General features: G+C 48.2%; 1 protein-coding gene across 1 annotated transcript in view; it reads right to left on the minus strand.

Moving 5' to 3' along the window:
* Positions 1-23707, minus strand: part of CACNA2D4 (calcium voltage-gated channel auxiliary subunit alpha2delta 4) — a 124173-nt gene that overhangs the window by 48982 nt on the left and 51484 nt on the right. Inside the window, exons 19-25 of the mRNA XM_003934481.4 lie at positions 18638-18699; positions 17075-17142; positions 14784-14829; positions 14612-14709; positions 12564-12657; positions 5585-5680; positions 3438-3565 (exon numbers count right to left, since the gene is read on the minus strand). Coding sequence (XP_003934530.1) covers positions 3438-3565; positions 5585-5680; positions 12564-12657; positions 14612-14709; positions 14784-14829; positions 17075-17142; positions 18638-18699 — 592 coding nt within the window. The remainder of the gene's footprint in view (positions 1-3437; positions 3566-5584; positions 5681-12563; positions 12658-14611; positions 14710-14783; positions 14830-17074; positions 17143-18637; positions 18700-23707) is intronic.

Consider the following 23707-nt stretch of genomic DNA (forward strand, 5'->3'; position numbering starts at 1 on the left):
AAGACATCCTTGGAAGAACAGAGTCGGGGTGGGACAGAAGTTGTGTTTGGAGAAGTTGCTGCTGTGATGGTGGTTACCCCAACAAGACACACACGTGGCCTCTGGCCGACAGGATGGTGCAGGGATGCAGTGTCCCCACAACCCGCGGTTTCTGCCTGTCTGCCGACTTCGGCATGCGTCTTGCCCACAGCACCTGTGCTTCATCCAGTGGTCCCTTCCAGGGAAGGAAGGACAGGCTGCGTTTCAGCCCTGGGTGGTGGGTGACCCTGGCTTGCTCTCTGTGAGTCTGCGTAAGTCAGAGAGGATGCTGACTGTCAGTCCTGCTCAGGAAGCCAGATGCCACAGCTGAGCCGCTGTTCGGTCTGGGCAGTGCGGTCCTGGGCAGTGCAGTGACAGACCCGCCACCGAACAGTGGCTCTCAAGGTCTTTGGCTTGCTTCACAGCTGTTGCTGCACTTCTGAGACTCTCTGCAGCAACTCAAGGCAAGCCCCGAGGCTCCTGAAAGCTACAGGGCTTGCTTTCCATTGCTCTCTCCACCTCTTCTGGAAGAATCAGGCCACCATAGGTGCAGAGTTTAGAGGGTAGTTTCAGCTCCACACTGAAACAGAGCTTTCTGGCTCTGACCGGGGCTGGTTGCTACAGGACCCTAGGATTCTTAATTCTCATCAGTCCCTGGCCCCGGACTGGCATTTCAAAGCACTCTTGCCTGCCGGTCAAACGCTATTACTAAACTTCCAAGAAAGGGGCAAACATTTTCTGATGTGCTATCATATTTTGTTAGAATGTCTTGATTTCAAATGTTGCATGAAGCAAACAGGTCACAGACTCTAGTGTGGTGATTATTACAACAGTGTCAATTATCCTGGGACTTCGCCACCAGCTTCTCACATCTGCCATGTCGCCAAGATTACCCACCACACCTGCTGTCATCAAATATCTCAAGAAATGTAAAACTACAGTCTGAGTGCAGTAACTTCCAATATGGAAGGTTGTCGTTGATTCTAGAAATTTGCTGTGATGACGAAGGGACCACGGTTCCCCACCTTGCGTCTGGAGACACCTCGAAGGTGGTGATGGGGCAGTTCTGACTGTTCCTGGGTCCCACGGCCCATTGTCTGGGACAGACCTGTTGCGTTTGTACCCCAGCCAAGCAGAGGCTTGTAGGAAACGCTACATGGGGATGTGAAGACCCTCATGGTGCAGTCTCTGGGGGCGTCAGGGATTTCAGTGCCTGGCTCACCGTGGCTACCCGGCCCAGCATTTGCTGGGAATGACCAGCGCACCCAGTGCAGGAGGGGGTGGGGCCCAGGGAGAGGTGGGCTGTGGGGGGATGACAGGCCCCAGCGCCTGGGCATATTGGCGAGGCTCTGCTGTGTGTGGACAGGTTTCTAGGCACTGGTGCAGCTCCATGTGGGCAGGACTTAGCCCACTAGGCCCCAGCAAAGGGCACCCGTGTCAGCCTAGAGAGACAGTGGAGCTTCCCCTCGCCCTGGAGGCGGCTCCTCCTCTTTTCTCCCATTGAACTGCAGCTGTTTTCCTTCTTTTGGGGTGGAAGGGAGTGTGCAGAGGTGGCCACGTGTCTAAGCGTGTGCATGAGCTGAGCAAGTGAGCGGGGCTGTGGAGAGGGAGCGAGCCCCACCCCCCTCCTCGTCAGGCCCCCTTTTTGGGCTCCAGCTTCCCTCTCTTCTCCTTGTGGCTCAGCTTTCCACCCACGCACCCTCCCACCTCATGGCCACATAAAGCTCCCCCAGCAGCCAGCAGGCTCAGTCCCGGTGACAGTGCAGGCAGGAGAGAACCTGTCACCAAGGCATGGGGCAGGGGCCGGGGGGCTCAGCAGGGGCTGGGGGGCTCACTACAGAACCTCTCCAGGGGCCTGTGGGTGCCCTCCCTGGGGAGCCCACTGTGCTACTATCGAGGGTGGGGGCCATGGAGGAGGAGCTGCCTCTTTCAGCCTTGGGGTGGGTGGTGTGGGGAGGGGTATCCCCTTTGCTTCCAGAGCCTGCCTGCTGGGCTTGCACTGGCAATAAAAACTCCCCCTTCTTCTTTCCCTATATTCAGTGTGGTAATGGGGCCTGGGCTTTTAGTGGGGCAGAGTTTAGCTCTGTGGCTTCCTTGCTGTGTGACCCTGGGCAAGTCACAGAACCTCTCTGAGCCTCATGTTCTCCTTGTGTAAGTTGAGGGATAATGATAGCACTTATCTTATGGGGTTGTGTAGATTAAATAAAATCATTTTGTGAAGGATAGTAGTTATTGGCACGTGTGTGGAGGGACCAGGTGCGGGCTGGAGGGGGAGCATAGCACCAGGTGAGGAAGGTGGAATTCCAGGGGGCCCAGTTTGCCTTCCCGGTCCTTGTCCCATGAGGAGCCCCTGGGATCCTGGGCCTTCTCAGGCATCAGCTCCAGGGTGTTTCACCATCATGGGGCTTGAGGATGGTTTTGTGGTGTTGGGAGGCCTTTGGCAGAAGGGCATCCTAAAGGGGAAGTTCTGAATGATCCCAGGCCCGGCTCCCCTTTCAGAAGTCTCTACTCTCCTGCATCCCCTCCTGGGGCTCACCCTACCCACCTGTGCACACTCTCCAGATCCCAGGATCCACATGCTGGGATGGGATCAGCCACCCCAGAGCTCACCTGGTGGAGGGCTGGCTGTGCTACGCACTCTGGGACCCCTGGACAAGCCCTGAAGCTCCCTGGGCCACAGTCTTTGTGAGGGTGAATCAGGAGCGCCAGGCTATGCAGACACTGAGGTCTCTACATGCCTACATACCTGGTAGTTTTTCTGGCGCTGTCAGAGTCACTTTCCAGAGTGGGAGCTGCGGTTGGCTGGCAGTTGGGTGCCCATCGACTCTGAGAGTCTTCTTGGTCCCTGACCTTGCAGGGGTTTTGCGGCTGCCTCACGCCCCGCCCTCCCCGCCACCCGCCCAGCCTCTGTCTTGAGCTGAGAGGGGCTTCTGGAGCATGCTGGGCACTCCCTGAGGCCGCTCCTGGGTGGTCCTGGGTCAGTGGGGACTGGTTGCTTTCTTTCTGTTTGGGAAGAGTGAGGCAGCCCTACTGACTTGGTGAATACTGCAGCCCCTAATGAAACCACTCATCTGGGTGGTTTCACAGACATAGAAGAAACTTAGATAAACTCTTCTGATCTCATGTTTGGAATCTGGTGTAGAATCCCATGCTGGAGTTTTAAACACCAACTTTGATGGCTGGCTAGGAAATCAAATGATCAGCCCCACCTTCAGCGTGAGACCTGTGGTGTGGGAAGGCACCAATGAGCTTTCTGAAGTCACTAATGCACAGCAGGAGGGAAGGCCAGAGGGTGATGCTGGTGGTCTGGACATTCTATTCTGTATCTGATGCCCATTTCCCACTAAGAGCGCAGCAGGAGGAGAGATGAGACTGGCCGGAGACTCGCCCAGCCCCAGGAGCACAGAGCCGTGGGTTACCTGGTCCTTCCGCCCAGCGGAGGTTGAAGACGAAGCTGCCAGCAGGGTGCTCCGAGGCTTGGCGGTACCACAGCGGGAAGCGGTCCAGGGTGAACACGCTAGCCTCGTCTTCAGGCGTCAGGAATTTCCTGTAGGGAGGAAGATGTAGACCTCTCCCAAAGCTGTCAACAGTCACCCCTCATCCTTTTTCTCATACGAGGTCATCTTGGCTGGGCCCAGAGAATGAGTCCCCTCTGCTTCAGCAGAGTTGCAGAGAGATACAAAATATGAGCCCCTAAATTAGTACTGCCCCAGACAGCGTTACCCAGCAAGCATCACCTTTTCCAGAGACAAAATGAGGTTGCATCTGACTAGCAGCTAGAAGAGGTATAGGGTCTGTGTAACGAGGGAATACTTTCCAATTTTATGTAAGCTCGTTCGCCTGCAGGGTTTCTTTCTTTTGCATGGAGCCTAATTTCTTCTTGTCTGGCTCCTTGGCACGTCTGAGGGAGGAGGCTGTAGAGTCAGCTCTGTCACTGCACTCACAGGAGGGCAGCAGTCCCCCCAAACGGTTCCTTCAAGAGGATTGCCTCTAGGTTTTCGCATGCATTATGAGTTTCCTTTTTTCGAGCAGCTTTACCTTGCTAATTATGGTTTTGCATTCCCTGAACACACCGCAGCCCACAGAAGGGAGTGTTTGGCCAGAAGCAGAGTGGGAGGCAGGGAGAAGCTGGTGGGGGTGGGGAGCAGACACATTGCTGTGGATAACCCACAAGGTGGATAACCGAGATTTGCTTTTGACAGCGACAGGCTCACATGTTCCAGAAGCAACCTGCCTTGTGACCCTGTTCCTGGGCTGCCATTCACCTCAAGGTCTTGGTGAAGGGAGCCCCCGGGAGTGCTTGCAGGAAGCAAAGGCACCGGGAAGGCCTGCCTGCCTCGAATCTCCTGCTTCCATTTTGGAAGCCTCTGAGAGAGGGCGAGGGAAGGGTCAGGGAGGCAGTGGTGCTCCTCCCCTCTCCACCTCCGAAGGGATGAGGGAGGGGGAGGAGGGGAGAGAGGAGGGAGGGAAAGGAAAGAGCAACTTCATTTGTTTTCCTAGAAAGCCTCAGCTTTGCTTAGCAAGTGTGGATTTGTCACAGAGTCCTGGAAGAAGCTCAAAGATGGCGCTCCGTGGCTGGGCGTGATTGCGTTTATCGAGAGGAGCAGCCGGTGGGTGGGAGGCGAGGAGAGGGGGTCAGGTCGGCTCAGGGGCCCTGGACTGCTCTCCAGGTGCCTGCAGGTCCTCACCTGTTGGAGTCTCCTGGGTTGTGGAGCGGCAGATGGCACTGCTCGCCCCCCAACCCCTCCTTTGGGCACCGGTGGGCCAGCCCCTGATTCCTCAGAACCCGGCCTTTGCTTCGAGCAGGGCTTCTCAGCCTCGGCACCAGTGACATCTTGTGCCAGGCAATTGCTGTGGGGGCTGCCCTGCACATGGTAGGATGTTTAGCAGCACCCCTGGCCTCCGCCCACTAGATGCCAGTAGGAAGCTCTCTGCCTCCCACAGTGTGACAACCAAAAGTGTCTCCAGACATTGCTGAATGTCACAAAATCAGCCCCAGTTGAGCATCCCTGGTGTGGAGGCGTAAGCCTGCCATGGCCTACAGGGAGTTGGGCCTGAACTCCTAGCAGGCAGAGTAAGAAACCACAAATCTCCCTCGCCAAGGTGGGAGTGGATGGTTCATGAAGGCACTGCGGGGTGAGCACTCCACCTACCAGAGGGCCCCAGCAGTGGCCTCTCTCCCCTTACGAGTGGGGACAAAAGACATAGTCAGAACATTCAGCCCATCACGCAGAGACTAGCCTGGAGAGGAAGGCAATTTTGGCTTTCTCCCTAGAGATTCCTCTAGGTGGATTCTCCAACCAACCCTCAACTCCGAAGTCTTCCTCCCTGACGACCGGCCTCCATCTTCTCCTAGGGACACTGCCGCCAGGATGTGTGTGCGCCTTCTGGAAGGGCTACTCTTAATACCATCCCAATCTGTCCATCCCGACCCTTCTGTTCCACTGGGCTCCCAGCGGTCCAGCATGCTGGAGACCCAGTGCCAGTCCACCTGGGGGTGGCTCAGGAACACAGCCCTTCTCTGCCCTGCAGGGATTGCCCTCCCGGGATGGCTGGCCCAACCCACCTGTCGGAGATCTTCTCAGAGCCCACGAACAAGCTGCTTCTCAGGAGACCAGCCCGGGTGCCCAGGAAGGCCATGTCCGCCACCTGCTCGGACTCTCTGTGTGGCAGACAGAGTGGGAACGGTCACCACATGGCTGTGGCGGGAGCTCGGGGGAGACCTACAGGGGTTTTGAGGCCTCTCTTTGGTCCTGCCCAGCCTGGCTCAAGGGAGACCTTCCAGGAAGGCTGGGTTCGCGGGAAGGGGCCAGGACACGCACTGTGCTGGCTGGCATCCACAGTGTGCATCATGTCTCAGGCCCAGCTTCCGGGCAGCACCTCCCTGCGATGGGGAGCCCTGAGCCTCTGCCTCTCTGTCCCGGCAGGTCTATCTCCTGATTTGTTCTCCCAGATTCTGGGGAGTTGGATCTGGAAGATGGAACTTGGAAGGGAGATTCTGTCCTGGGACCTAAGGAACAGGAACTTCTCACGCCTAGCATACTTCCCTTATTACCAAAATGCGAAGGGAGGGGGAGCAGCCACTGTCTACACCCACCCAGGAGAAGTCCCAGGGGACCTCATAACCTCGCCGACGGGACTTGAAAGGAAGACAGATCCCTGAGCTAGTTGCGTCACATTACCTTCCTCCCAGTCTCAAAGCTGCAACACTTTGACCAGGGTGGGAAGTCATCCCTTTTAACCTAGATGAGATTCTTGTCTTTGGCACAGTCAATTGGAGGCTATAAACTGGTTCCTCCCCATGCCCCAGCGGGGGTGCTATAGTGAACACACAAGTAGCAACCCCAAAGTACTGCCAGGCTTAGACTGGCTGGACTGCAGGGGCCTCCCTCAGGGATAGACCCTGCAGGGTCTGTGGGTGGTACCCAGGACTGGAATAAAGTCTGGAAAATCACTGAGGGAAAGGGTTTCCCCCACCCACTCCAGCGCTGTAGCCAGGGGGCTTGTACAGAGTGCACACGGGGGTCATAGGGACTCAAGCCCCAAAGAGCTCTGCAGCAGACCTCCGAGTCAGACTCTCTGGGGACAGGGCTGAAGTGCCTGGGCATCCCTCAAGCTTCGTGATCCAATTCTCTGTTCAAAAGCAGAGAATGGGCAAATGGGTCTCACCACCCGTAACTCGACTTCAACAATCACCAGCCCGGGGCTCGTTTCAATTCAGCTGCTACTGCCTCCTCCAACCCCTCAACTAGATTATTTTGAAGCAAATCCCAGATATTTCATGGGTAAATATTTTGATTTATACAATTAAAATAGAATAAAAAAACCCTCTGATGCCATTATTACACCTTAAAAACCAACGATTCTTTAATATCATCAGATAATCCAGTAGCCTTATGAATTTTTTTAAGTTTGACTGAATCAGAATCTGCCTAAAGTTCATGCATTGCAACCGAAATCCCTTATTTGTCTGTCTGTCTCTCTCTGTATTGAGATTTCATTCAATACCATCCAATTCACCCACCCGAAAGTGTGCGATTCAGTAATTGTTAGTGTATTCACAAAGTCGTGTGACCATCAGCACTGTGAATTTTAGAACGTTTGCATCACCCCAGAAAGAAACCCCACAGTTATTAGCAGTCATCTTTGGCCTCTTTTAACCGAATTCCCTTTCTCTGCTCTCCCTCTCCCTTTCTCTTTTCCTTGCAATTGATTTGTGGAACAAGCAGAGCAGCAAAGGGCGCTTGTCTATGGGGATTCTCCTGTTCTGGCCTTGGCGGGTCCACCCTGGGGTGTTCTTCAGCCTGCTCTTTTGTCTCCTGCATTTCCTGTCAACTGGCAGTGAGACCTCAGGGCCCCACCGCGGTCGGGTTTGTGCCTTTACAAGGCTGTTCTTTACAAGAGGCCCACACTCTCTGATTGATTAGGGCATGAAAAATACATGCATTCTCGTGTTTCTCCTTTATTTTATTTTTACCTGCAATACTTGTATAAAGAAAAACTTCTCCTTATCAATATTTAGTTATCTTGAAGTACAATTTTTATAGAAGAGGCAGAATAATTTATTCTTTTCGTTTCTTTATCAGGTTTTGGAATAATGAGTTGTTTTCCTACCGATCTTCCGAAGATGGCCAATGAAGACTTTTCCCCAGTATCATTATGAACCCAAGGATTTTAACGTATTTCCTTAGGTTTTAATCCATTGCAGTTATTTATTATTAACGTATTTCCTTATGTTTTAATCCATTGCAGTTATTTATTATTATTATTTTAAAATTAAAGACAGGGTCTCACTATGTTGCCCAGGCTGGCCTTGACTCCTGGGCTCAAAAGATCCTCTTGCCCCAGCCTCCCATGCAGCTGGGATTACAGCCGTGCCTCCATGCCCAGCTTCTGCTGTGATTATAATTACTTTTGCTGCTCTGATCATCCACCTTTGGCTCTGGGGTCCCTTGGGCACAATAGTACTTGTCTTTGGTAACTTCTTGCTTCCTCATATGACAAGATGTTCCAGGTTCATTGTGTACATTTCCTGTCCTTGTCCTGGAATCAGACATTTCTCCAAGGAGCATGGGCTCGTTTTAATGAAGACTAACATTGAAAGACCAAAGTCTGGGGCTAGAGTACTCACTGAGGTGGGTCCTTTCAGTGGAGAGAGAGAGTTAGGAAATCCTTTTAATTTCTTTAAGAGAAATTACAAGAGTTTAAATTGATATTTCTAATTCAAATTTAGCATTACATCTAAACGTAACTCCTTTGATTTTTGAAATGTGCGTATCTCTTTTCTTTTTTACTACAGATCTTGATTCTTAATGACATTAATATAATAGTATTTGCTCTCTCTATTCAGAATAACAGTGCCAATATTATTTCTAGCAATGTGATTACTAAGCACTGCGTAAGATTTTATTTATTTAGTGTTTACAGTTCTAAAGCCCCTTGAAAGAATTCCCCTATGTTTGATTATTTCATGAACTTGATATATGGCTAGGTTTATTTGTTTCATTTGCTTTCAATTACTAGAGGTTACTTTTTAGAATTTAATTTTGTTTTATAATTAGATAAAGCATTTACATGGTTCTAAAGTCAATATGGAAAATAAGGCATACTCAGGGAGTCTCTGTACCCATATCCGTTGTTCCTTTACTCTTGCTGTAGGAAACCTGATTTTTGGTTCCTTGTTCCACTAAAAGGTTGTGTGTATGTGTAAATAATGTACACATGAATATTTACATGCACATTTGTGAAAGTAATTATGAAAATATATTTGTGTTTCCTCTTTCTAGATAAACTTTTCTTCATTGCTGAAGATTATTTCAAAGTGGCAGTGTATAGAGATATTCTAATTTTTCACCGCTTCATAGAATTCCATGATGTGGCTCTACCATGATTTATTTAACTAGGCTCCTACTGATGAACGTTTGGGTTGTTTCCAATCTATTACTGTTATTAAAGGTGCTGTAATGAGCAGCTCATAGGTACATCTTTTCATATTTTTGCCAGTGTATCTTCGGGATAAGGTTCCTAGAAGCAAGGTTGCCGGGTCAAAATGTAAATGCACCATGAAATTTTGATAGATGTCATCAAGTTCCCCTTGACAGGGTTTGACACATTTTGTATCCCACCCACAATCTATTAAGTGCCTGACTTTCTGAGGTTCTGTCAACAGTGCACACTGACAAGTTCAGGTGGCTCTCAATCTGATAGGTGAGGAGTCCAATCTGGACTCCTCATTGCATTTAAGATTAAATGTTAAGTTGAGCATTTGAAAATATATTTAGGGACTATTTGAATTTTTCTTCCAAGGACTCTTTGCATTTTTCCTCTGAACTGTTCATATTTCTTGGCTACATTCCTTCTAAGGTGGTTGGTCTTTTATGTCTCGGTTTTTGAAGTCCTTTATCGTGAATATATAATGAAGTAATCCTTTATCTGTTTTATAACTCCTTTTATAAAGGAGTTTTATAAAAAACTCCTTTCCAGTTTGTAATTTCTCCTTTTACCTTGCTTGTGTTTTCATATCTGCCATAGAAACATATTTTTCTTTCTTTCTTTTTTTTTTTTTTTTTTAAGATGAGGTCTTGCTCTGTTGCCCAGGCAGGAATGTGGTGATGTGATCATGCCTCATTGCAGCCTCCAGCTCCTGGGCTCAAGCGATCCTCTCACCTCAGCCTCCTGAGTAGATGGGACTATGGGTGTGCACCACCACACCTGGCTAAGTTATTATTATTATTATTTTAGACATGGGGTCTTGCCATTTTTCCCAGGCTGTTCATAAACTTTTGGGCTCAAATGATTCTCCGACCTCAGCCTCCTGAGTAACTGGGACTGAAGGCACAAGCCCCTACACCCAACCACAGAAACATTTTTAAGGTTGTTAAATTTATCCATCATTCCTTTATTGCTTCTGAATTTTGAGTCATTGTTGGGAAAGGTTTCCCCACTCCTAGATTTTAGAGCAATTGGCTCATGTTTTCTTTAGTATTTATATGGTTTCATTTTTTACATTCGAATCTCTGAGTCATTTGGACTTCGTCCAGGTGTATGGTGTGAGAAAAGAACACAATTTTATCATTCTCCATATGGCTCTTAAACCAGTTATTTAAAAATCCATCTTTCCTTCATTGATTTGACAGGATGCCTCTGTCATAGACTAAATTTTCACATGCATTTAGATGAGTTTCCGGATTTCCTTTTCTGTTCCCGTGGTCTGCCTGCCTTTTCATGTGCCAATACCACACTTTATAAATCTCAGAGGCTTTGTTATGTGTTTTAATATCTTGGTAGGACCTTCATTGCTTTTTTTTTTTTTAAAGAGATTTCCTGGTTATTCTTGCTTGTTCTTCCAAATAAGCTTGATAATCAGTTTATCTAGATGCAGAAAAAAAAGATGGTGTTTTCATTGTGGTTGCATTCAACTTATACATTAACCTTGGAAGGATGAATATCTGCATGATGTCGAAGTCTCCTATCCAAAAACATTGTCTCTCCATGTGTTCCAGTCTACTTTTGTGTTTTCAGGAGTGTTTCATAATTTTCTTTATATAGATTTTTGAACAGTTCTTATAGTTCGTCACAGGTTCTTGTAGTCTTATAACTTTACCATGTATTATTTCTTGCCTTTTAAAATAAGCTTTCTCATATCTTGTATCTTTTTGTGTGTAAAGGCTATTAATTTTTAAATGTTTATATTATAACCTTTTACTTTACTAAATTCTCTCATTGGGTATAGTAATTTTCTTATTAATTCTTCTGGGGGGTTTTCAGACATATAATTATGTCATCCTTAAACAGACAATTTTACTTCTTTCTTTCCAATTCTGATTGCCTCTGCATGCTTTCCCTTGTCTAATTCCTTCTGACCTTATAAAATAGCAGTGGGGAGGTAGGCATGCTTGTCTTGTTCTTTAGTGAGAGAGACTCTAGTCCCAATAAGATGTTGACTTTCATGCTTAGGGTCAATTTTAATTTTACTGAGTGGCTTTAACAAACAAGAATGATATGGCTGGGTTTGGTGGCTCATTCCTGTAATCCCAGCACTTTGGGAGGCTGAGGGGGGAGGGCTGCTTGAGGCCAGGAGGTCAAGACCAACCTGAGCAACATAGCATGACCCTCCCCTACAAAATTTCTAAACAATGAATGGATATTAATATTTGTTTAATGCCTTTCTAAATCTATGGAGATGGTTACGTATTTTTTCTCCTTAACTGTATGCTATTTTATATTAGCTTCCTAGGAAGTCTTTTCTGATGCATGCCCTGGTTAGGAATATTTCCTTCTCAATATTTCTCCACATTGAAAATCATTTGTGACTAATCTCTGAGCTTAGAAAGATGAAGATGGTGCCCCTCTCCAAACCCAGTGCTCCAGCTCTCTGTAGAAGGCACAATAATGAAGGGTTTAAGAGTCTAGGCAAGGGATCGAGGCTGCTTGCTGTTGACTCCAGCTCTGCCACTTTGCAGGCATGTGATCTCAGGCAAGTTGCTTGATCTCACTGTGCTTTGGTTTCCTCATCTGTACAATGGCAGTAATGAGAGCTCCTGTGTGAGAGGAGTGTGGTGAGGATCAAGGGGTTATATACACTGAGCACTCAGAACAGTGCCTGGTCCACTCGATTCTTTTTCTTTCTTTAATTTTGTATAGGTCATGTATTCCTATGGGTCAAAATTACACCAAAGTGTTAGGGTGAAAAGTGTCGCTTCCATCACTATTTCGGTTACCCACTTTCTAACCAGAAACACCAAATGACAACTGTTTCCTGAGTAGCCTTGCGCAGACAGTATATAGATCATAGATGTTACGTATGTAATCCACACAAATGCTATGGCACCTCCCTTTTTATAGAAAGGGTAGCACACTCTACTATGTAAAATGGTAGCATCCCACATCTTGCTTTTTTCAATAGGAGACTGTGCCTATAAAATTCTGTAGGTGTTTTTTATTAAGATAACACTAAAAAACTTCCCATTTTTATTGTCTAGTATCTAATTACGTGCTTAAATTTATTGACTGTCTAGGGAGGTTTGACATCTTCACAATGTTGAATCTTCCTATTCAGGAGCAAGGTATGGCCCACGGCGACCTTAACCTCATTAATACCTTACCCTGCCCCCAATACTCATGTGCACACACACGTTCTACACTCACACACCACTCACCTTCTTTCTATCAGGCCACTAAACATAATAGTACCAGGAAAAGATCAGCAAAGGGAGTGAGGATTTTTAAGGGGCTGGGAAAATCAAGGTCAAGTTCATTGGTGCCGTGACCTTACCTGCTGAAAACCTATTTGAGCTGCTCTCACCAGGGCAGTTTAGTCAATGGGCTCTCATGGCTGGAGATCAACCCACAGAAAGGGGCTGTTGGAATGGGACTATACTTGGGTGGGGATTTAGTCCTGTGCCCAGGGGACCTGCACTTGATCTTAGGCCACAGGACGTGGTGCTCTCCTGCGCCACCAGCCAGGTGGTGAGAGGGGCCCCTGACTCAGACAAGGGAATTCTGGGGGCTGGTTGGGGCCTGGAAACCAGGGATCCTGGACCTACTCGGAGATGTTGAGGGCCAGCGCTGTCCAGTAGGCTTCCATGGGAGCTGTCACCACCGCATCAAACAGCACCTCCCGGACCAGCTCCTCGTCACCTGGGTGCAAAACATCAGGGTACCAGGCCACATGCTTCCTGCATGCTATGAACACAACTTACCCACCTTAAGTTCAGGGAAGAAGATGTGCTTCATGAATGTGTCTGCGGGACATGTAAAACTATCTCTGTGGGCTTGAGGGAGCCACCTCACCTCTGTCTGTCTTCACTTTATTAACCCCCAAAATATGTGAGTACAACAGCTTGTTATTTGAGGCTCTTTCCAATTGTAACATCTGAGGAGCTTCAGAGACCCTCGGTGACCTCAGGTTGGATCTTCCCAGTCTCCCTCGTCTCAACCCCTCCCCCTCTACTCCTTAATCATCCGTATACCTTGGCCTTTGGTTAGTTCTGTGAATTCTTTTTTTTTTTTTTTTTTTTTTTTTTTTGAGATGGAGTCTCATTCTGTCACCCAGGCTGGAGTACATTGGGATGATCTCAGTTCACTGCAACCTCCACCTCCCAGGTTCAAGCAATTCTCCTGCCTCAGCCTCCCAAGTAGCCACAGGTGCACACTACCATGCCTGGCTAATTTTTGCATTTTGGTAGAGATGGGCTTTCACTGTGTTGGCCAGGCTGATCCAGAACTCCTGAATTCAAATGATCTGCTCATTTTGGCCTCCCAAAGTGCTGGGACTGCCGGCGTCAGCAACTGCACCTGGCCAGAGAATTTGACCTTGCCAAGCTCCCTGTTGCCTCAGAGCCTCTGCACAGGCTGTTTCCTTGGTCTGGATGTTATTTTCCCAGTCATTGCACGGCGCTCTTTATTTTTCCTCTCTCTTTAAAGAACTTATCTGTCTTTCTTGGGGTAAAAGTCACATAAAATGAAACCGACCAATGTAAAACATGTGATCCAGCCAGTGGCATTTAGGACATTCACAATGTTGTATAACTACTACCTCTGTTCAGTTCCAAAATATTTTTGTCACTCCCAAAGGAGATCCTCCTCACCTTGGTGAGGAGGTGTCATGAAAGAGGCCAAGTGACTTAGCAGGATCTCCTTTAAAGCAGACCCATTTCTCTCTCCTATAGCATCCTGTTCATGGCACTTATCGCAATTTATAAAAACCTATATCTATATATGTAGGCTTCTTTGCTTATCATCTGGCTTCTCCACTAGACTGTAAGCTCCATGAGAGCAAGGGCCTAGTCTGGGTTATCTCTGTAGCTCCAGTGCCTATCCCAGGGCCTGATATAGGGTACAAGCTCAGTACAGATTTGTGGATGAAATGAATGAATAAGTAAACAAGTGCCCTGTTGGGCTAGCATGGGAGGCAGTCTTCTTATGGTGGTGACAATTATGTGACAGGATGACCTGCTCCTTCTTCCAAAGAGGAAGGAAGACGAGCAAGCTGAGGATGTGGCCTAATGAGGTCACCACTCACATTAGTGCAGGCAAGAAGGCCATGGGACCATGGAGCAGAAGCTGAAGTGTGAAAACTGCAAGACAAGGAGCTTCTGGGGCTCCTATCGTGGAAGAGGTGAGCAAGGTTAGCCTGAGGAACCAGCTTAGAAAACACCAACCACAGGCTTTGAGTCATCTGGCCAAATGCTCCCCTTGTGGAGATGAAGACTTCTGGTGGAGAGTGGCAGCCCTTTGCCCAGAGGTCCACTTCTAGATAGTGGTAGGGAGAAAGCTGACAGACTCTTAATAGTACTCTCTTCTGACCCTTAACAGAGCTTGGTGGATAGAGGCTGAAAAATATCCCAGGCCCTGACCTGGGGATGAACACCTGTCACCACAGTTCCAAACGTGCTTAAATATCAACTCAGCCCTGTGTTAAGGGTGGCTATGCCTTTTTCTGTGGGGGGATTCTCCTTGTTTTATCTAAGTCATCCATGTGCTCCTGGGATAGGGCTATGCAGCAGCCTCCCCCTGCCCTCCCATCTCTCCTGGCAAAGTCCTGAGCTGCAGGACCCCAGAGGAAAAGCTTGCCTCAGTGGACAGCACTCACACTCCAGGTCTGGATCCTCTCTTGTGAGGAAGCGGACCATGGCCTCTAGTTGGCTGAGCTTCCGGTGCTCCGGGTCTATATCCGTGATGCAGTAGATCCTGGAACCCAGGACAATCAGTGTTATCTCAAAACATTCCACCTGTCTCCCTCCCATTTTCTACTCCTCACTTACCAGTCACTGGCCAGGGCCAGGTCCGGGTGAAGCAAGTCATGCAGTCCTGTAACCAGAGTCCACATGCAGGGTGACATACCCCCACTGCCATGAGGGTGTGTGCCCCAATTGTAGAAACAGCCAGCCAGTGAGTTTCTGAAGGAAGGGACTGGGGTCCGTTCTTTCTTGCTCTTAGCTCAGAGCAGATGAACCAACAGAACATGGCTAAGTCTGCACAGGTCCTGCCTCCTGAAATGCTTTCTTCTCATTGCTTCATGTTCAAATCTTACCTCATCTTCAAGGTTCAGGCAAAAGCCATGCCTTCAATGTGCTGCCCAGCCAGTGGGAGCATCTTCTCCTCCTGCAGCCCTCATGCCCCTTCTCCCCGTCCAGGTTGGATCTGGGTTATTACCTGTTCCTACTAGCATCTCCCTCAAAGGGAGCTGATACTTTGAAATCAGTGATTTTGGCTTAATTGGCTTCAACCCCAGGATGGGTCCTGTGTGTTTTGTGGGCTCTCAGCACAGAGCCAGCCTGGTCTCATGCTCAGTACATGCTATTGACTGAATGAATGATGAGTTAATGCTCTGTGGCACCTACTCAGAGCTGAGAAACGGACAGGTGCTCCTCTGAGAGTAAGTCCAAGGAGGAGATGATGGAAAGGCCAGTGGGGCATCTGTGGAGTCTTATGAGGGCTACTGCTCTGATGTAGACACAGGACAAGCAGCTGGAAGGGGAGCTCCCTTGACCACAGAAGCCCAGGCAACTCCGGGATTCCAAGCCCTGACTACTGGTTTGTCTCACTCCCAGGAATGAGTAAAGGACAGCACCCTCTGTCTCCTGGAGGAGTTTGCCCTGGGAATATCTGGGCAGAGGAAGAAATGTGTAGGAAGAAGGAAGAAGGCATGGCGGAGGCCTAGGGGATGACGACAGACAGAGGAGAGTACCCCAGCACTAGGATCTGTGCTGTGGAAGGGCAGACACAGCTTCCAGGTGAGCACATAGCTGGTGCCTGACTCAGCCTAGGTGTGAGAGAGGGGCTCTACCAGGGACAGCTCCCAGACAGGTGACAGCTAAGCTGGGGCCTGAGAGTGGATCAAAGTACACTGGGATAGGAGGGCACTCCAGGGCAGAGCAAAGCAGCCAGGAGGGGCAGGCCCATCAGCAGTGATGTGGGCAGAGTTGGCATTTCTAGGAAGATCCCTCTGGCTGAAGCTCAGGGAAGAAAGGAGTCAGGGAGACTGGTTGGAGGCTACCATAGTTGTTCACGAGAGAGGTGACAATGACCAGGATGGTGGCAGAAAGTCAGAGTGATGAGATGCACTCAGCAGATAGCAGAGGGTAGTATGTGGGTGCTAAACAGAAAGTGACCACAACTTCCAGGGGCTTCCTGAGATATTTGTGACCCCTGAGATAGGTTTTGGTTTCCTAAGGTGCTTAGGTCACGGTAAGTCACAGGCAGGAAGGATGGGATGGGTGGGGCTCTTCTCTCCCGGCCTCCACCGCTCTTCTCTGCCATCTCACGCTGGTTCACATCCCATAAGCTCTGGGTATGTGCTGAATTGCGTCCCCCAAAAGATATGTTGAAGTCCTGACCTGTGAATGTGACCTTCTTTGGAAACAGGGTCTTGGCAGAAGTAATCAATTTAAGGTGAGATCACAAGGGTAGGCCCTGATCCCGTATAAGCGGTGTCCTTATAAGAAGAGATAACAGAGGCAGTGAGAGGCAGCTGAGGGGAGATGGCCACGGGACCAGGGAGCAGAGACTGCAGTCTTACAGCTGCAAGATGAGGAGCGCCTGAGGCTCCTAGACCTGCAAGAGGCGAGCGAGGATTCCCCTAGAGGCTTTGTGGGGAGCATGGCCTTTCCAACACCTGACTTGGGACTTCCAGCCTCCAGAACCGTGAAAGAATACATGTCTGCGGTTTTAAGATACCATGTTTGCGGAACTTTGTGCTGGGAGCCTTAGCAAATGAATATGGGCTTCCTTTCTTTTCCTGGCCTCCTTTCTCATCCCCTCTGCTGTCACCTGGCAGGGAAATTTCAGCTTTGAGCTTTGTTTAAAAAGCATACTGCCTTGATGGTCCTCCCACTCCAGCAAAGCCTCCTGGACCCTGGCAGTGTGGTTGGCAGGCCTCAGGCTCTGCTGGTTTGATGACTGACCCACAGATCCTGGCACACCCTGGGTGTCAGGGACACACACACCGCTCTCCACCTGGCAGCATTGTTCTGAGAGGCTGCTCTGGAACCTGGGAGCAGGGAGGCTGTCACATTTCCACTTAACTGTCCCTCAACCCCTGGCGCCAACCCACCTTCTTCCACAGACGTGTTCCCCAGAAGGATGTATTCTCCGTGGCCCCGGGACAGCACCACCCCTAAACTGTGGGGAGAGAAGAGAAGGCACTCACTCAGTGCCAGCAGATACCCGCCCACCTCCTGGGCCTCGCCCTTGCCCTCACCAACACTACATGTACAGGCTTTTTGTACCCACGATGAATGGTGCCCTCCTTATGCCCCCTTCTTCGCCTCTGGCCTCACAGCTGTCCCCTCCAGAATGGAGGAGTGCTTCTATTTTCCCAGCAGCCTTCCTTCCTGAGCAGGACCCTGGCTTTTCTGAAGACCAAGAGCCCTCTCAGCTCCCATTTTCATCAAGGCACATCCTGAACCTCTCACAGACCCCCTGAAATGTAGAACAGTCTCTCTGTTTCACAGGGGGTCCCACAAACAGGAGCTCCCTTTCCCACCTGATGACTCCTACTGTGCCTTCCTCTCCTTGACTGACCATTGGTTTTGAGCCTTGGCTGAATATCTGACTTTCTTGGGGAGTTTTAAAAGATGTGAGTGCATGGGCTCTACCCCGAGAAATTCTGATTAAATTGGTCTAGCCAGCTGGGCAACAGAGTGAGGCTCCATCTCTAAAAATTTTTTTCAAGTCAAAAAATTAGTGGGGTGTGGTGGCACACTCCTATAGTCCCAGCTACTTGGGAGGCTGAGATGGGAGGATCGTTTAAGCCTGGGAGGTGGAGGCTGTAGTAAGTTGTGTTTGTGCCACTGCACTCCAGCCTGGGAGAGAGGGTGAGACCCTGCCTCAAAAAAAAAAATTGGTTTTGGATGAAGCCTGGACAGTGGCCACTTGACATAATTCCTCAGGTATTCTAATGAGCAGTGAGGGCCAGGAACCAGGGCTTTATGGAGAAATGAGATAATTCAGAGGTAACGCTCATTTATTTCCTAGTCTGCCTAATACCTAGAGTCAAACATTTCTACAGTTGCATGGAACCTGAGATCTTCCAATTTGATCCTCTCACTGCTTTAGGGTCTTAAGTGGAAGATGTCACTTAATCATCACACCGCCATCAAGAAGCAGCTGTTACTGTTGCCCCATTTTACAGACAGAGATCTAAGGCACAGAGAAGTTAAGTGAAGCTCAAAGTTGTGTTAACAGAGTCGTAGGAGGCAGAGGCGATGCATCAGTAAAGCAGGGAGTGCTGGGCGTCAGAGCCTCTGCTTAGAGACAGGGCGAACTGCCTCTGGGGAAACGGCCTGTTGAGGCAGCTTGGCTGATGGATGCAGATAAACAGTGAAATAACCACGGCATCTACAGGGGCTTGCCTGGGGCCCAGAGGAGCACGGCGCAGACAACACACTTGTCCTGGGTTACACAGCCTGTAAGTGGTAGAGCTGGGCTTCACGTCCAGGCAGTGCGGCTCCAGAACCTACATTCTAGGCTACACCGGCAAAGCTGGTCTACACCTCAAGTTTCCTCAATGCTGATCTGGGCCTTTTGCTACTACTACAAAATTGCCGACTAAATATGAGTTGTTGGTGTTTGTGTTCAATCCCCACCCCCAGAAAATAAAGCCTGGGTCCCTCACCTGAAAGGGGTGTCGCTGATGTCCGTGAAGAAGTAGTCATTGGTCAGGAAAAGAACTCGCTTCTGAAAGAGTAGACAAGGAAAGAGTGCTCATGGCAGAGAAGAGTGGCCTCCAGCCCCCACCTCCTCCCTAGGGCTTTTGGGGTCTTCATCACCTCCACAGTGCCCCCCCCACCCAACTTCTTGCCTCTTCCCTCACCACTACGCACCTCATCCTGGTGACACCCATAGGCAGATCCGCTTGAGGTCCAGCAAACTGCAGCCCTTTTGGGTGTGGCCTGGATTTCAGGATCAAGGTCTAAACCTGCACTGCTCATCACAGTAGTCCCTAGCTGCATGCAGCACTGAGCACTTGGAACTTGGGTGTGGCCAAGGAACTGAAGTTTCAGATTTTAGTTAACATAAATTTAAACTCAGCTAGCTAATGTGGCTAGTGGCTATACTGGGCAGTGCCAATGTAGACCTTGGCTCTAGGGTTCCTACAGGGTTGAAGTTGGGCCTGTGAGTGTGTGCTAAGAACTTCTGGAGCCCATGAATACATACACAATCTGCTTAAACTCTCTGCCATCAAAGACACCCAGGGAGAAGGGGCACACCGTTCTCCCTCACTGCCACCTCTGCCCGGGTCTTGGCACCCTCTCACAACTTCCCTTTCCTTTCAGAGCTGCCAGCTTTCAGCCTTGGTTTCCTTTGTATAAACTAGGGCATCAGGTAGTACAGAAGTGGCTAAGGGCATGGCTGGGCTTAGATGAACCAAGACCGAAACCCAGCTCAGCCACTTTTGACTTGTGTGCTCTCGAGCAAGTTTCTTCACTTCTCTAAGCCTCCGTGTTCTCATTTGCAAATCAGGATGACCCGTGGCCTTTCTTGCATGAGGCTGCTATGAGGGCGCGTTCGTGGTGCTGAGGTTCTGTTGATTGTCCTGTCCGTCACACAAGTTCATGTCATTGGGAAAGCCACATTTTGCAGTTGGTCCAGGACTTGTTCTTATTGCCTTTGCTTGTTTCTGACTTTCCTTCTTTGATTTTGGAAATTGAAAGAGTCGTCAGAAGAGACACAGGGGGAGATGATGGCAACAAAAGCCTTGCTTTCTCTAGGAAACAGGCTTTATGCCAAACCAGAATGCACCGTTCTCAAAACGGGACCCACTCCCTGACGATGCCCTCCCGTTCCTCTGTGCAGTCAGATCCTCTCCATAGCTTCTCTCCATTGCAGTGGTCATGGGATGGCCTGGAAGATGTCTTGGGGGAGTCAGGTGCCCTGTGCTCCAAGGAGGGGCTGGCTCAAGTGGCAGAAGCAGAGATCATCTTTTTATTTTAGTTTTTAATTGAAGAAAAGGGTGGAATGCACTTACAGGTATTACCTAATCAGCTTTGATACATGCATCTAGTCATGTGACTACCACCCAGTCAAGACACAGAACGTCCTCTCTGAGCTCTCTGCCTGCCGCTTCTGGTCGGTCCCATCCCACTCCTTCGCAGGCAAACTCTGTTCTGGATTCTGTCCCCGTAGACTGGTTTTGCCTGTTCTTATAGTATGACACAGACAAAAAATTGTGCCGAACTTCTTTTTCTCAAAATAATGGTTTCAACACCCATCTATGTTGCTGTGTGTTCAGCATTTTGTTCCTTTCCGCTGCTGAGTAGTACCCCAGGGTGTGCATGCAGCCCGGAATGCTGCTCTGCTCACCGACGGATGGATATTTTGATATATTTCGGTTGTTCCTACTTTGGGGCTACAATGAATAAAGCTACCATAAATATTCTGGAACATGTGTTTTCATTTCTCTTGGTAAAAACCTAGAAATGGAATCTGGATCACATGGTAAATGTATATTTACCTTTATAAGAAAACTGCCAATTTCTCAAAGGTGTTTTGCCATTTTACACCCGATTAGCAATGTCTGAGAGTTCCAATTTCTCTACATCACTGACAGTATTTGGTGTTATTAGTCTTTTAAATTTTAGCAATTATAGAGAAGGTGAACCGGAATTTGGCAGGGTGTGTGTGTGTGTGTGTGTGTGTGTGTGTGTGTGTGTGTTTTGACAGTCTCTCTGTCACTCAGGCTGGAGTGCAGTGGCACAAGCCTGTCTCACTGCAGCTCTGCCTCCTGGGTTCAAGCAATTCTTATGCCTTAGACCCTGAGTAGCTGGGATCACGGCCTAGCTAATTTTTGTATTTCTAGTAGAGACAGAGTTTCCTTATGTTGGCCAGGCTGGTCTCAAACTCCTGGCCTCAAGCTATCTGCCCACCTTGGCCTCCCAAAGTGTTGGAATTAGAGGCATGAGCCACCAAACCCAGCTAAATCTCGTGGTTTTAATTTGCATTTCTCTGATGACTAACAATGTTGCACATCTTTGCATAGCTTCCCTTATGAAGCGTCTGCTCAGTACTCTGAGCATTTTTTAACTGGGTTTTAGTATTTTTGTTATTGCTTTGTAGGAGTTCTTTATGTAGTTTGGATACAAATCTGTCTGCTTTCTTATTTTCTTACTGGTGCCTGTTGATGAGCAGAACTTTTACTTTTGCTGAACTTTTACTTTTCATGACTTGTTTATCAAATTTTATTTTATGTTTAGTGCTTTCTGTTTTTGTCTAGGAAATCTTCACATATCCTCAGGTTGAGAAGATTTTCCCTTATTTTTTTCTTGTAAAAGATTTACAGTTTTAGATTTTACATTGAGGGTTACGATTCATCAAATTAGTTTTTGTATGTGATGTGAGCGATGGTTCAATGTTTCCCTCCCCCATACATTTATTCAATTGTTCTGGGACCATCTGTTGAAAAGATTGCCTTTCTCCAATGATTGGCAGAGGTGTCTTGATTGAAAAATCAATTGATGATATATGTGTGTGTAATATCTGGGTTCTCTATTCAAGTCACTGACCCATTTGTCTATTCATTGGTCAATACCACCCTGCTTGGTTACTGTAACCCTATGGCAAGTTTTGAAATCAGATACTGTGAATTGTCCAAATTTTTCTATTGCAAGATAATTTGGCCTATTCTAGGTCCTCTGCATTTTCACGTAAATTTTAGAACCAGCTTGCCTGTTTCTAGAAGTCTGTTCAAATTTTGATTCGGATTGTGTTGAATCTATAGATCAATTTGGGGAGAATGAACATGTTAACAATACTGATCTTAACCTATAATCATAGTTATATCTTTCTGTATTTATTTTTTTCTTTGATATTCTTTCAGAGAGGTCATGTATACCTTTGTTAAATTTATTCCTAAGTATTTTATGTTATTTGATGCTATTGTCATTGGAACGCTAAAATATTTCCTTTCCTTTTTTTTTTTTTAAATTTTTAAAGAAAGAGACTTTTTGTTAGCATTGTTACAGGGAATGCATTACGTGAGCTGGTCCTGTGTACAACCCCCTAAGCTGCAGTAGACACATCAGTAGAGAGCAACACATATGTTGTACACACCACAGAAACTGGATCACCCTGAATGTCAACAGAAGACTGAAAATCACTTTACAAAAAAAATAAAAATAACACCCATTGTCATATTTTAAAAAGTGCCAGCCCTTGAGCAGCAGAGCATTGGAAACGCCTGAGGACACCCCACCAAGTGCCTTCGCTGGAATGTGGCTGCCAGCTGTGTGTGGCCAGGCCCATCCTGTCCAAAGATAAATGTTTGGAGTGCTTCAATTCATCTTTAAAAGGCGGTCAGGCCCGTTTATCTTTGGAGTTCTTCCGTCTTAGGTTTCCCCTCTCTACTGTTTGTAATTTCACAAGCATGTCAGCCTAATGCTGAGCCGGCCTTCATTCAGCCTAAGAACGAAGGGCACAGACTTTCCCTTTGTGAGGTTTAAATCTGAGTGGAGTACAGAATGAAGAAATCAAACACTGCAAAATTTAAAGTCGAAGGACAGTGGAGCCAGTGCCAATTTAGAGAAGCACTTCCACGCTCCCTTAGAGTTCTATTTGGCAAATATTGATGTTTAACCAGTTAGCAAAATATTTAACCCAGTTGCAAAATTAACACCATCATTTCATTAGCTGCTGTGCTGTGTATACTGAATGCTGCAAAATGAACATCACATTTGATGAAACACATTTGAGAACGTTTGTCAGAAAGTGTGCCTCCGCCTCAGGACCCTAAGCCCAGGAAATGAACAGAGACTCCTGCAGCTCTGCTCCTGCAGCTCTGCTCCCGCCGCCCTGCCGGTGGCTCCTCTTCCTGCTGGTAAGGTGGGCGATGAGGACGAGGAGGAACAGACCCAAAAGGTTGCCGCCGACGGCGATGGGGATCAGCATGTTATTCTCATCCAGCAGACGCTCCTCCACAGATCCTAACTGGTTGCCTTCCACCTTGAAAGCCTGACCCCACACTTTTGAGTATGTTCACTTAAAACGCCTTCCTGCCGCGCACACGCTCTGGCCTTGCACTTGTAGGAATTGCTGAAAGCAGCCTGCAATGCTCGCAGGGAGTAAAAATAGGTCCCAGAAGCTTTAAAAGTAGGTCCCAGCAATCCCATTACTGGGTATATATCCTAAGGATCATCAATCGTTCTATTATAAAGACACATGCACACGTATGTTCATCGTGGCACTGTTTACAATAGCAAAGACTTGGAACCAACCCAAATGCCCAACGATGATAGACTGGACAGGGAAAACGTGGCACATACACACTGTGGAATACTATGCAGCCATAAAAAACGATGAGTTCGTGTCCTTTGTAGGGACATGGATGAAACTGGAAACCATCATTCTCAGCAAACTGACACAAAAACAGAAAATCAAACACCTCACGTTCTCACTCATAGGCAGGTGTTGAACAATGAGAACACGTGGACACAGGGAGGAGAGCATCACACCCTGGGGTCTGTGGGAGAGGGGGAACTAGGGGAGGGACAGCGGGGGTGTAGGGAGGTTGGGGAGAAATGCCAGATATAGGTGCCGGGGGTGGTGGGGAGATGGAGGCTGCAAACCGCATTGCCGTCTCTGTAGGTACCTACGCAACAATCCTGCATGATCTGCACATGTACCCCAGAACCTATATATATATATAAAATAAAAAATAAAAACAAGTGAGGTCCCTGGCGTCAGGAAGAGT

Source organism: Saimiri boliviensis, chromosome 7 (assembly GCF_048565385.1).
Source record: "Saimiri boliviensis isolate mSaiBol1 chromosome 7, mSaiBol1.pri, whole genome shotgun sequence".
Lineage (NCBI taxonomy): Eukaryota > Metazoa > Chordata > Mammalia > Primates > Cebidae > Saimiri > Saimiri boliviensis.